At 48.8% G+C, this 14,617-nt stretch overlaps 1 protein-coding gene across 2 annotated transcripts in view; it reads right to left on the minus strand.

The window, feature by feature from the left end:
* The window catches only part of ZCCHC8 (zinc finger CCHC-type containing 8), a 309,991-nt gene that overhangs the window by 63,103 nt on the left and 232,271 nt on the right, over positions 1–14,617 (minus strand). For both annotated transcript variants that reach the window (XM_078667571.1, XM_078667572.1), the window contains exon 13: positions 9,392–9,518. In XM_078667571.1, the coding sequence (XP_078523697.1) occupies positions 9,392–9,518 (127 nt within the window). The remainder of the gene's footprint in view (positions 1–9,391; positions 9,519–14,617) is intronic.

Consider the following 14,617-nt stretch of genomic DNA (forward strand, 5'->3'; position numbering starts at 1 on the left):
CCCCTCACGATGCGGGAAGCCTTAACGTCGCTGCTGAAACCAGGTAAACCACCCGAATATTGTGATTCCTTCAGGCCCCTCTCGCTATTGAATACGGACAGCAAGATCTTAGCTAAAGTTCGCGCTACACGTCTTAACCTCCTTATGGAAAGACTCGTCCTTCCAGATCAGGCGGGGTTCGTTCCGAACCGTGCCACGTCCCATAATTTGCGTACCTTACAAGCAGTGCTGCAAGATATTAACCCCAGGTGCGAGGCTGCTGCCATTTTCCTGGACGCTACGAAGGCGTTCGATTCCCTGGAGTGGGACTACCTTCTTACACTGCTCGAGAGGATGGGAGTCCCCTTTAATTTTCTTGACTGGATTCGGCTGTTATACTATAAACCCCAAGCTACGGTGCTACTCAACGGTGCGCGCTCTGCTCCGTTTGAGATCTATCGGGGTACCCGACAGGGCTGCCCTCTGTCCCCGATCCTCTTCGCTATCGCCATCGAACCCCTAGCCGCGAAGCTTCGACAACATCACAAACATCGTGCACTAGTCTACCCGGAACGGCAGCTCCTGATTGCACTATACGCTGATGACATGACCCTATACGTAGACAATCCACGAGATAACCTGAATCCCTTATTGCGCGAGATTACTAAATTTGGGGCTATAGCGGGGATACAGATTAACTGGGCGAAATCTGCTATGTTCCCCTTGACAGACAAGACCGTGGAATTTCCCCTTGACTACCCCCTGGTGTGGGAATCCGATGAAATAAAATATCTAGGAATCAAAATCACCAGGAATAGAGAGGACCTTATCCGAGCTAACTATGGGACGGTCCTGGACAAACTGTCAGACAGCGTTACACGGTGGCTGCATCTTCCTCTATCCATGGCGGGCCGCATATCACTTATTAAGATGGTGGTCCTCCCCAAACTATTGTATCTTTTTACGAATATTCCCTATAGCCCGGGGTCTTGCTTTTTTAGGGCCCTCGACTCCCAGCTCTCGCGACTGATCTGGGGAGGCAAACAAGCTAGACTTAGTTTGAAAACCCTGATGTTACCATACCACCAGGGAGGGTTTGAAGTCCCGGACTTCCGAAAATATTACGATTGTGCCCAGGGCCATTTTGCGGCGTACTGGTTCCATCCCCCTCCATTTATGGCCCACCTGGCGGTTGAGGAGGGTTATATGAGACCAGAAAAACCCTCTGGGTATCTCTATACTATGGTCAGTATGACCGACAGAGACCCGTCTACGGTGGACTGTACTGTCAGAGCCTGGAAGCGCATTGCAGGGCATATGGGAGTACTATTCGCCTACTCGCCTCTAATGGCGGTGGCTAATGACCCCAGGGTGAGTATCGCCCGAGAAGAATTGGGACGTAAATTCCTTGCCAAATACGCTATAAACACATGGGGAGATCTTTACCTGCAGGGCGCCTTCCGCACAGCTGTGCAGATTTTTGGGGACAACACCCCCACGATGATGGATACTTTCCTCTATGTCCGCCTCCGACAAAACATAAAATCCGTCACGCCCAATTTCCCGGACGAACCAGAAATCATGGCGCCTCTGCACTCCCTGCTCCAGGCCACGGTCCCGAAACATGTAGTCTCCATGTTGTACAAACACGTCCAGGTGGCTCCATTGCCCCCCTCCTTTAGGGCCCGGCAAGACTGGGACGCTGACCTACCCGAACCCATATCAGACGAGCAGTGGGAGACGAGCTGCTCTCACACACATGCTGTAACCGGAAACACACGTCTCCGACTGATCCATTATAAATTCTTGCACCGGCTCTATTTCACACCGGCAAAATTGCACCGCCTGGGCCTCAAGGACGACGATAGATGTCTCCGTTGTGGCATCCCGGGGGCAGATTTTATACACCTAGCATGGGGATGCCAAGCAGTCGCCACGTACTGGGTGGAAGTGTTTGACGCTCTCTCGGAAATGCTCGGACTATCCATAGACCCTTGTCCTAAGATAGCGCTGCTCGGACTAGCTCACCCTGCTGTTAAGACGAACCGCAAATTTTTTGCACTGAGCCTCCTTCTGGCCAAACGTCAGGTGGCATGCAGATGGGGCAGAGGGCGGGCACCTAAATTTAAGGACTGGTTGAGTTGCATGGCTACCTGGCAAGAACAGTTACACAACTATGCTGACCTCTTACCACCTAAATCACGACCCAAAGATCTATGGGGCCCTCTTACTTCGTACCTACTTCACTTACACAATGATGAGCATTCTGTGGAGGGGGATAATTGAGGGGTGGACTGCAGCGATGACCGCTCCGTTCACACACGGGGGCTATGCCCATCCACACGCTTTCATTGGCATTACCCCAACACGCGCCTCCAACGTATGCTACCCCCTGCTGGACATGGCTTACTTTGGGACCTGCGTATGTGAACACACGCAGCACATACTGATACGCCCCCCCTGGTACTTAACATACGGAACGTGAGGTGACGGGATTGCGGGGTGACGAACGTCCCCCCCTCCCCCTCTCACCTCTTGTATTATTCGGACTTGGTTCGGAACGGATCTTCTCATTCAGACAATCATCCATTGCAACACATCCATAGCACGACACAATATCGCACTCTCTACATGGCAAGCGAGCAAACTACCTTCCCCGGGGTTGAGTCACCATTATTGCAGTAGTAATGACACGACCAGCATTGCCTGGCATCCGATGCTGGATAGTGACTTCGACCCTGCGCCCCCCGCGCGACTAAGCTCCATCATTCCACTGCTCCGGTATGGAGAAATCGCTGGGGGAAGGAAATGGAAATGTTAAGTTGTTCAGTTGTTTTAAATGTAAAAAGTAACCTCATTGCTTTGCTGCTCAAGACTCACAGTGTAATCATGATGATTTCCTGCAATTTCCTATATGACCCATGTTTCATACTAACGCGGCCGGCCCGGATGGGTTGTAGGCGGCTTGCTGTGTGCATCCCATAACGTTACTAGGACTGCATGTCCATCCTTTTTCGCGACACTGTGAAAGCCGGCCCAGGAATGTGGGTTGTAGGCACTGAGCTGTATTCCATGTGTTTATGACCAATAAAGGTTTTCAAAAAAAAAAAAAAAAAAGGTTGTCATTGTCGTCGGGTGTTGTCTTTCCCCTGACTACCTCCTTTGCCTCTCGGAGTCGATTTTGTATTACCTCCTGATTGTCGCTGTGTATACTGCTGATGGTAGGGCTGAGATGAGGTGGAGTAAGAGGAATATCTCCCTTGCTGATATACTCCTCTAACATGCTTGCCCCCTACCCTTTGATTCTCGAAAAGGAACCTTCCTGTATTGCAGAGTTCCTAATACTTTAGCAGTATCAGTATCCTTCTTGATACTCTGTAGTGTGTCATCAACATGCTTGCCAAATAAATCTTCACCGTTGAACGGAAGGTCTAAGATCTTATTCTGGACCTCCGGTCTAAAAGCCGTCGCTCTTAACCACCCTTATCTGCGCAGAACTGCTGCTCCTCCCAGAGACCTAAATGCCGTAGTCGCTATATCCATATCGCAATCTATGACTTCTGCCATAGTCCTTTCACCCTCCAGAAGAATTTTTATGGCTTCTTCTCGCTCTGGTACACGGTCAATATATGGAGAAAGGTCGCACCACATTTGCCTGTCATATCTCCCCAGAATAGCGAGGGCATTTGCAGCTTTTACCAGTAGAGCCGACATTGAGGAAAATCTCTTTCCTGCGTTGTCCAGTCTCCTACCTTCTCTGTCTGGTGGTGCCGTAATTGGAGCTGACAGATCTCGATTTCTGTTGCGCCACCTGCGTAATAACGGAGTCCGGTTGGGGTGACCCAAAAGACACGCTTCAGCATCTGCAGGCGCTTTATTTTTTTTGTCCAGTCTGGCGAGCACCGGAGTCACTGTAGCTGGCATTTACATAACCTTTAGGCCTTCCTCCCAAATATGACTTACAATAGGTAAGGACCGAACAGATGTTCGAAAGGGTTCTCTAAAGTCATAAGAAACATTCAGCTTTATCCTCCACCATGGTAAGTACTAATCTCTTAGTGGCCCTTTCCATCAAGTTATGAAAACCACCACTGTCTTCTGGTGGAGAATCCACTGGTTTCGGTGTAGGAGTCGAAGGTGATGGAATGAGATAATCGTCCCACTCTCTGCTAGGGTCCGTAATCTCGCCATCTTCATGGTCATCATCCGTGGTATCTGGATCCTGCTGAGATCTTGGTGGTGGAGATTAAGGAAGAGGCTCCGGCAATATCTCCCTCCTTCGTACTGGTGTACCCGGTACAGAGCGTGGTCGAGGCGTAACCTCGGGAATTCCTTAGAGGCCTGAGACACCGGATATCTTCTTCTATAATCTTCTAACATGACTTGTAGATCTTTCAATAAAGAAGATGGTACACTTGTCATCTCCTCGTGATGCTCCTGGTGGTATTGTTGCTGTTGGGGATGATCTTGAAATCCCCCATACTCTCCTTTCGAGTCTTCTTCCTGGTATTTCACCCTTAACTGCGATTGGCTACTAGCATATCCGAAAGGACCACCATCTTCTTCCTCTGAGTCCTCTTCTCCTCGAAGGTGAGAAGGAACCAATGGAGACACCTTACTTGAAGATGTAATCTCTGGTGTTATTGTTTTTTCCAGGCCAAAACCCTCTTTTCTGGGGGTTTTTCCCTCATTGACGAGCGTGTCTTCGACATAGTCGTCGACGCTATCGGCGACGTTGAAGTCACCGTCGACGCTCCCGTGGTTGTTGCCTTCGTCGACGATCCAGTCGACGATGTTGATGTAGCCAAGGTCGTCGACGTCGAGCTAGTCATCGACACTGTCGTCGACGGCGTCTTAGAAACAGCCTTTACCTCATGCTTCGTCGACTATGCCGCTTTCGTCGTCCATGATGTAATTTTCCTCGTCGACGGTGTAGCTCCTTTCTCCCTCTCCTCAGAAGGTGTAGAGGATGGCTTTTTGATAGTAATCTTGACCTTGGGAGGAGATTTTGAAGGTTCTGAGGTAGTTTTCTTTACTTGTTTCACCTCTGAAGCATGACCCTTCTCCTTAGCTTTGCCTGAAGGAGATTTTGAGGGAGTGCGCCCTGAAGACCCGGAGTGGTCTTTTTAGGGGCCTTCTCAAGACTCTCACCTGAGTTATGAGCCTGAGGAGATCTGCTCCTTTTTTGAGATCTCCTTGACGAAGAGGACTCCTCCTCACTATCACTTGAGAGGATCTCAGTCCTGGCTTTAAGCTTCTGCAGCCAAAGTAGAGTCTTCCCTCACGATCCCTCAAGGTTTTATTTGATAAGGTTCGACATACCTTACAATCCTTTGCCTGTTGGTCTGGATAGAGGCAGTATATGCAGTCCTTATGAGGGTCATCTGTATAAAGTATTTTTTTAGAGCAGGTGGCACAAGCTCTAAATAATCTTTTTTTCTCCTTGTCAGCCATGGTAGAAGAATAAGGAACTTCAAATAAGCAAAACTGGAAAAAGAGAGAACCTCAAAACCCAGTCAAAAGGAGTAGAATTGAAGAGTTTGAGCAGAACTCAAAGGAGACTCCCTAGCACAACGTGCGGTAGAAAATCTGAGGGGCAAAAGGTTCTCTCAGGAGGGTTCTAGATTGTGAGGAGCTCAGATTGGTTCAGGGAAAAGTTTGGTCCTTTTTTACATAACAAGTGTAATAGACCTCTTTCAGTTTGCTATACTGCTAAGCATTGCTTTTTTATATACCGGAGACTCCCGTCTCGACGACGGGGAATGATTCAGGCATGTCAATCTATGAAAGCTCCAATACTGGAGTAATTCACATCATATATTAGATTATTATCGTTTGAGCAACAAATCTTATGTATCCTCGAGTATTAAAAACATACATTTATTTTTAGACAATTGTTCCCTGATGAAGGCCTGCAATAGCCGAAATGCATTGGATTATTTATTAACATGCATTTGAACAAGAAAAGGATTTGAAAAAAAGAGTGAGTAACAACTTAAATTATGATAAGAATCTAATGAATAAAAACTAATGAATTAAACAAAAGGATGATTTAATTTATTTAGTACAAACAAGGATTGAAACATTTACAGCGCCATAGGGGACACAGCAGTGACCAGGGGACGTTCCCCAATTCAGGGGCATGCATTTCGATGCTCCAGGAAACTCCCTTCCTTAAAAAAAGGACTGCTCACACCTCAGGTCTTTGCATGCCAGTTTCACTTCTTCAGTTTCAAGAAAACTGCAGGGGTAGCAATCCTACTGGCTAACAGCTCCCCAAGTCGAGTTTTATGCACAGTCGGTGAGACCCACGGATATCTTTTGGCTTCGTAAATTCAGAAAGCAGGCATTACCTTTGTTGGTGTAGCAATATACACTCCCAATGAACACCAACATACTTTCCCGCAACATGCACTCGCTCTGGTAGTGGAGTAGTCCACTGCTCACCTCCTGATAGAGGGAGACTACAATCTAGTTTTACACCTGAACCTGGACGGCTCGGTCCAAAGGGCTGGGCACACCGGTTTATCTCTGCTGAGGGACTGCAACGGCTTGCTGAGGGAAGCTTGACCGGTGTCTAGAGAACTTTGAACCCCTCCTCCCACAATTTCACTCACTACTTGGCTACGCAGCAGTCCTATGCCCGACAGTATTATTTCTTGATCTCCTCCTCGCGACCACCCTATGTGAAAAATGCCGCAATTGGAGAATCTGCTCTCTCGGACCATTTCCCTGTCACCGTCGCGTTCCCTTCCTCTCACCCCAAAAGAGAATTGCGGCGACTAGATAATGCCATGCTTCAACACCAGTTAGTTCAGGCCGAGACACGGGAGTAAATGACCCTCTTCCTTCAGATCAATTATACACCCGACGTTTCTCCCTCCCTCCTGCGGGAGACCCTCAAATCCGTCCCCCGGGGCTCCTTCATTGCCATCTCTGACCGTTTTAACGCCCTCCAGCGAGATAAACGCTTCCAGCTTGAGCACCACTTGAAGGCTCTGGAATCCCGACATAAGCAAACTTGGGCCCGCTCAGTATGGAAACAACTGTCCATTGCCCGCAAAGAGCCAAAAGCCCGCGGCCATGACAAAGCTGAATAAGAGTTAATGAGAGTGCAGCAAAGTACTACACTGGCGGTAATAAAGCTGGCCGGCTGCTTGCATGCATCTTCGAGCAGAGCGTCACAGGGAGATGTCAGCGCAGATCCTCAGTCAGAATGGAACGAGGTCACCCCTCAAGAATATTAACATTTCAACTCGTCATAAGTCAGTATCTTTCTGGGTCTCCCATACAACTCTCTATGTGGAGCCCTGGGCCCTAAGAATTAGAGCGAACCAGCAGAACGCTGGGATCACTATGGTAGGGTGAGAACACATACTGGCACTTTTTGCAGACAATAAATGTCCTGGTCTTCCTAACAGACCCCTTAACCTCTGCCTCAGTTCTTAACAAATGCCTTTATAGGAATGCCGTAGGCTTCAAAATTATGGTTCAGAAATCCCAGATCTTCAACCTACCCACTCCAGCTAATGATCGCCTCACCTTGAAAGGTATGTTCACGCTTACCTGGGCACCCCTGCCTGTCCCCTACCTGGGTCTTTTGCTGTGTACATCAGTAGCTAGCTCGGCAGACCTTAAGTGTTAGTAGCCGCAGCCAGCTCCAACCTGAGACCTGACACTCTGGGGGCCTATCTTGGCTGCTCCACCTAGTAGCAGTAAAATAATTATTTTGCCCAAAATCCTCTTGTCATGCAGACCCTCCCGGCTCAACATCCACCCCTACTACTAAATTACAACACATGATTGAGTCCTTCATATAGGACGGTAAAACAACTTGCATCCCCTGGAACCAAGCATACCGCTCATAGGCGGATGGCGGCCTTGGCATACTGCACTTTACCACTTACCATATTGCTGCCTAGCTGCGTTATCTGCTGGAGTGGCACAGGTCTATTTCCGACAAACATAGAATTTTCATAGATAGGCGACTCCTGGACTACATATCTGGAAGGACCGCTGGTTGCTTAAACACTTTTGCCCATGGGGAGTCTATTCCTCCCCAGTGCTTCCGGCGACTATAGGGGAACGTGGTAGGGTTGCTGTCTCTCAAGGCCTCACTACCTCCCTATCCCCACTAACCCCCCACCTTACTCCAGTGTTTGGCAATCAAGACTTCCCACTGGCTGCAAACAGCGAGGGGTTTAGTTTCTCGCATGGCAGGAAGCAAACTGTAAACAAATTGGGGATTTCTGTGATTTGGAGGTTTGATGACCTTTGACCAACTTTGGCATTACATACATTCACCACTAGGTCTCCAAACCCTCCATTATGCCGCACGCTGCCAGACGCCTTACCCGCGTATTACTAAGCCAGATAACAAAAGGCTGCCATAGGAACTGTGAAAAATGTTGCGCGGTGGGGCCTCTTCTGCCAGATTGGCAGCACAGCGCCGCTGGGAATCGGAGTTGGGGCGTACCCTGACCGATAAGGAATGGTGGACAGCTATCTACTCTGCAGAGAGCGAATCTCCATGACTACTGCGACAACCAAAGAAGCCATCCTTAAAACAACAACTTATTGGTATTATACTCCTGAGCGCCTAGCTAGGTGGAACTCCAGGGCATCCCCTGCCTGTTGGCTTAACTGTGGGGCCACTGACACCCCTGCTATGGCAATGCCCTAAACTCAAACCTTACTAGGATGCAGTATTGGCAGACAGATGGTATCTTTGATATGGGCCTCCCCAGGTTCCCTAGCTATAGCCACATTGGCTTCCTCAATGCCCTCACATTCCCCCTCCTCTCCATATCCCGCATATCTCCCCCGGTCATCTAGCCAGGCCATTGCTCACAGCCCACTGGGGTATGGACTATGTGCCAGAACATTTCGACTGGCGCCATAAACTGTGGGACATTTTTGGGCATGGAGAAGATTTCCGCCTCCATCAGTTGCCAAAAGCAACAATTTAAGAAGCAGTGGGGCCCTTGTGTGAACTTTCTTGCTAACTAATTTAGAGTATTCTCTTGCCCCCAATATCTACTAGTACTGAGCTTCATAGTCTTGGAGTAACATGCAGCGGTGTGTTGGGGAACTACGCCTGAAGGACTATAGATTACCTCTTTGTCCTCAGCATAACTTTCATGTTGGTGAGTGATGGGAGGTTTTATTTCTTGTTCTTCCCCATAATGTTTCCTGTTATCACTGACATTTACCCCTCTGCCCCTCCCTACCTTAGACTGCATTGCTAGCTGATTTAGGTGGGAGTATGCGTTAACCTCGTTAACAAAATAAAAAAAAGATTTGAACTATAAAACAAACTGTAGATACTGCTGGGAACCTGAAGGATTAAACACTATTATTTACCCATGTCCATAAACATGTCAACAGAAGAAAAAGAAAAAAAGTAACACACCTGAATCAATTTCCATATCAACTGGGGATGCAGTTGGGGTACTGCCACTTGTTTTCTGCTTTTTAAATTCAGAAGGACTTGACTGAGATGTTGAAGTTCTTTTGTTGTTCATTGTTGGACTCGGTTGCTAGATAAAATGAACAAGGGAAATATTCATACATCAATCACATTCACAGAGAATAGTCAAACACAAACATCTCTCAAATACATGAGGGAGGGGAGAGAACACTCAAGTTTAGGTTGCTGGCACTAGAAGCATCTCACCTGCATACTAGAAATAACGAATAGTTTCTTACCTGTCGGTGTAGTTTTGCAGCTTGAAGATCTTTCTGGATTCACTATGCTGTGCATATCCTGCAATCTGGTGGTTGGGTCCGGAATCGTAGTGTTTTTTCTCTTTTTTTTTTTGTCGTAGCCCAGGTGGGCGTCGACGTCCCAACATTTGGTGTACCTTCGGTGACGTCGGCGTGCTTCCGGCGGAAGCTACCACCCTTGGGCGCCACCTTCGGATTCTTTTTTCTGTCTCTTTTCTTCTCTGTGTTTGTAGTGAATCCATGGCTATGTTTGTTAATCGTTTTTCAACGTAATTCTTTTCACGTATCTTTTGACGTATCTTGTAAGCTTCAACTTGCTTTCTTTACTATCTGTTTCCACTCTTTTCTCCAGCCTCATCTTTCTGGCGGAGGCGGGTGGGTTCGCTAGTGAATCCAGAAAGATCTTCAAGCTGCAAAACTACACCGACAGGTAAGAAACTATTCGTTTTGCAGCGTGAATCTTTCTGGATTCACTATGCTGTGCATAGATTTTGTAGCGGTTTTCGTTACTTTTGTGGCGGTTGGGTGGAAGATGAGCGTTTGTTGTTGAATATATGTTGAAGCAACTTTTGTCCTACTTGTGCTTCCTTGTTCATCTGTATATCCACGCAGTAGTGCTTAGTGAACGTGTGCACTGAAGCCCATGTTGCCGCCAGGCATATGTCCTGGATTGGTGTGTTGGCCAGAAAGGCGATTGTTGCTCCTTTCTTCCTGGTCGAGTGGGCCTGTGCCCCTCCTGTTAGTTCCTGCCCTGCTTGTTTGTGGCAGAATTGTATTGTCTGTGCGATCCATCGAGCTATGGTGTTTTTAGTCACTGGTTTACCCATGTAACTGTTTGCGAATGATACAAAGAACTGTTTTGTCTTCCTGTGTCCCTTCGTCCTTTCAATGTAGTGCATCACAGCCCTTCTTGCGTCTAGAGTGTGGAGCGACCTCTCCGCGCTTGTAGTGGGGTTTTGGAAGAAGCTAGGAATCTGAATACTCTGATTCATGTGGAACCTTGACACCACCTTTGGCATGAAGTGTGGGTCTGTTCTCATCACGACCCTGCCACTGTATCTGGATGTAGGGTTCCTGCAGTGAGAGTGCCTGCAGTTCGCTCACCCTTCGTAGCGAGGTGATTGCTACCAGAAAAGCAGTTTTCATTGTTAGCATTTGCAGTGATGCTTTGTGGATGGGTTTGAAAGGTGCTTTCATGAGCTCCGTCAGTACCACATTCAGGTTCCAGGCTGGTGGCGGCATTCTCTTTGGTGGCGCTATTCTTTTAGCCCCTTCCAGGAATCTTTTTACGACTTGAGATGTGAAGAAGCTTCTCCCTGTTTCTCCTCTTGTGTACGCCACATTCGCTGCCAGGTGTACCCTCAGCGAGGATGAGCTTAGCTTTTATTAGGTGCGTGAGGTACCTTAGCACCGTAGATTCCCTGGCAGTTTTCTATGGAGTTTTTTCTTGCAACACCATTGAGTGAATCTTTTCCATTTTTCTCCATAGCACTTGCGTGTGCTGGGCCTTCTTGCCTCTCGCAGCACCCTCAGGGTGCTCTCAGGTAATTTTAGATGTGCGAACTCTAAGTCCTCAGGAGCCAGGCTGAGAGGTTGAGGCTCTCCAGCTCTGGGTGTAGAACTTCTCCGTTTTCCATGGAGAATGAATGAATGAAGTTTTGTATTGCGCAACTTTGCCCAAGGGCATCAAGGCGCATCAGATGGAACAGCTGAAAGCAGGGCATAGCACAGGGAGGAAACTAGAGGTATGCTTTGGTGAAGAGCCAGGTCTTTAAGGCTTTGCGGAATTGATCAGGAGGCGCAAGGCCCTTGAGATTGTCAGGGAGGAGATTCCAGAGCTTCGGGGCAAGAGCAAAGAAGGCTTACCTCCCCATCTAGCCTTCCTCGTTCGGGGAGTGGACAGAAGGTTCTTGTTTGCAGAGCGCAAGGCTCTGCCAGGGGTATAGAAAGATACAAGAGACCTAATGTCCTCTGCACCGGATTCGTGGAGGGCCGAATGGGTAAGACAGAGAACCTTAAAGTCTATCCTGGATAGCAGCGGGAGCCAGTGGAGATGTTTTCTTATGGCTGTACCCGAAGACCTTTTAGGAGCGTTGACGACGAACCTAGCTGCAGCGTTCTGCACAGCTTGCAGGCGCTGAGCCAGTCTCTTGTTTATGCCTAGATAAAGTGCGTTGCAGTGATCTAGGTGTGAGGAGAGAAGGGCCACTGCAAGTTGTTTTCTAGAGTCCAGGGAAAGATAATTTGACAGCTTGCGTAGGATCCTTAGGATCCGGCAGCAGGTGGAGACGGTTCTGCTTACTTGTTTATCGAGGGAGAGTGAGGTGTCGAGTATAACTCCTGAATTGCAAACTGCAAGGGAGGGCGTGGGGCACACACCAAGGGCAGATGGCCACCAGATCTCATGCTTGCCTCCGAAGATGAGAACCTCCGTCTTTTCCCCATTTAACTTGAGGTAATTGTTGGTCATCCATCCTGCTACAGCTTCCATGCAGTTCCTGAAGTTGGATGCCTCGGTCTCCACAGGTTGGTTGAGGGAGACCATGATCTGGGTGTCATCGGCGTACGATAGCACTTCCAGTCGATAAGATCTTACAAGCCTGGCAAGGGGGGGCCACGTAAATGTAAAAAGAGTGGGGCTCAAAGATGAGCCCTGCGGAACCCCACATTGCACAGGCTTGGCGGGAGAGAGGAAGTCACCCAGTTTGACCATCTGCATGCGATGGCTAAGGAACGAGGCCAGGAGACTCCGGGCAGGCCCCTCTACTCCCATCTCACTAAGGCGAGCAATCAGAATAGAGGGGGACAGGGTGTCGAATGCGGCTGTAAGGTCGAGCAGGATCAGAAAAGTGGTCTGACCACTGTCGACCTTAGCGCGAATGTTGTTTACCACCACTGTCAGGGCTGTCTCCGTGCTGTGCGCCTTCCGGAAACCATGCTGAGATGGATCTAGCAGGCAGAACTTGTCCAGGAAGGCGCGGAGATGGGAGTTTAGATGGGCCTCGAGTAGCTTGGCAGGGGCTGGAAGCAGGGATATCGGACGGAGGTTCTTTAAGATGGTGGGATCTAAGGAGGGTTTTTTCAGGAGTGGCTTGACAGTGGCCATTTTCCAAGATGCTGGAAAAGCGCCCTTGGAGATTGCTTGATTCATGATGCCAAGAAAAGGGGGCAGCAGAACCTCCTTACACTCCTTCAGGGTTTTTAAGGGACAGAGGAGCTCAAAAGTCAAAGGGGGAAAATTTGTCAGCCTGTCGCGGGGCAGGGACGTTAGTTCCTATGGGGGGGGGAATTGCCGGAGGAAGGGAATCATTAGAGTTGCGGTTAGACTCTTCTAGAGCTGTGTATATATCTCTGATTTTGGTGTGAAAAAAGTGGCAATCTGGTTGCACAGCTCTTGAGATGGGACAATGGAGTCAGGGAGGAGAGTCATGGATAGGTTATCCACGATTTTAAATAGCTCTCTGGGTGGTTTGAGAGTAGCCGTGAGGTTAGTGAAGTATGACATTTTTTCTGCTAGAACCGCAGCCTTATATCTTTTGAGCATGTCCTTATGTTTGGTTCTTTCGTTAGGGTCCACATGAGACCTCCAGAGCCTTTCTTGCCTCCTACAGTCTTGTCTAAGCAGTCTGAGGGAGTCGATAAACCAGGGGGCCGAGGGATGCTTTCTGGCCGAATAGTGAAGTCTAGCCGGGGCCAGAGTATCGATGGCTTTAGAAATGAAGCTAGAGAGTTCAAGGGAGGCCATGTCTATGTCCGATGTAGGTGAAACATTCAAATTGGCGATGAATGGACCTAGCGCTTCGTTATTCAGGCCCTTATAGTTCCTTTTGGAAACCTGGTGACTGGTGGACTCATGGGGAGAGGTTGAGGGGCAGAAGGTGAGGTCGAGGGGGACTGCCATGTGGTCCGTCCAGGAAAGGGGGAGGGGGGAGCCAGTACAGAGCCTGGGGTCGTTAGTAAAAACTCCATCCAGGGTATGCCCTGCGGAGTGGGTGGAACCTGTAACTTTTTGCGAGAGGCCATAAGATGCAAGGGAGTCAAGCAGAGTAGGTCTCTTCTTTTCGAGAACTTGTGGGGGGGCCCCTGCGCCATCTCCATTATCTGAGAATACCAGGTCTGCCTGGCCCATTGTGGTGCCACAAGGATGAGCGTCATGTTGCTCTTCATGCATTTGTTGAGAACCCTGGGGATCAGTGGTATCGGGGGAAAAGCGTAGGCAAATGTTTTTGACCAGCTTATCCATAGGGCATTCCCCTGTGATGGTGCCTCCGGTTGCCTGGATGCAAAGTATTGGCATTTTGCATTCCGGCGTGTTGCAAATAGGTCTATTGTCGGAGTGCCCCACCTCCTGAATAGTCTCTCTGTTTCTTGAATATTGAGTTCCCACTCGTGGGACGCTGAAGTCTGCCTGCTGAGCCAATCCGCTTCCACATTGTCCTTCCCTGGCAGGTGTATGGCTAGTAGGTCTATTTTGAGTGGTATTGCCCATCTCCAGATTTCCTGTGCCAAGCTTGACAGAGGGAATGATTGAGTTCCCCCCTGTTTATGTAAAACATCGTTGTGGTGTTGTCTGTTTGTATCAGCACCTTCTGGCTGTACAGGTGTGTCTGAAAGGCCTTGAGGGCTACCAACACTGTTTTCAGTTCCAGGTAATTGATGTGTCTGACAGCATCTGTAGGGCTCCACAGACACCTCACTCTGAACTTGTTCATGTGTGCGCCCCATCCCTTCTGGGATGCATCTGTGGTGATGGTCACTGTTGGGTCCGGTGGTGTTAGAGGTTTCTCTACTGTTATCCTTTCCTTGGTCCACCACCTTATTTCTTCCTGCACCCTGTGCGTTACAACCACTAGATCCTCCCAACTTCCTGTAGCTTGTGACCATTGCTGTTGCAGCCACTCTTGGAGTGGTC

Source organism: Lissotriton helveticus, chromosome 11 (assembly GCF_964261635.1).
Source record: "Lissotriton helveticus chromosome 11, aLisHel1.1, whole genome shotgun sequence".
Lineage (NCBI taxonomy): Eukaryota > Metazoa > Chordata > Amphibia > Caudata > Salamandridae > Lissotriton > Lissotriton helveticus.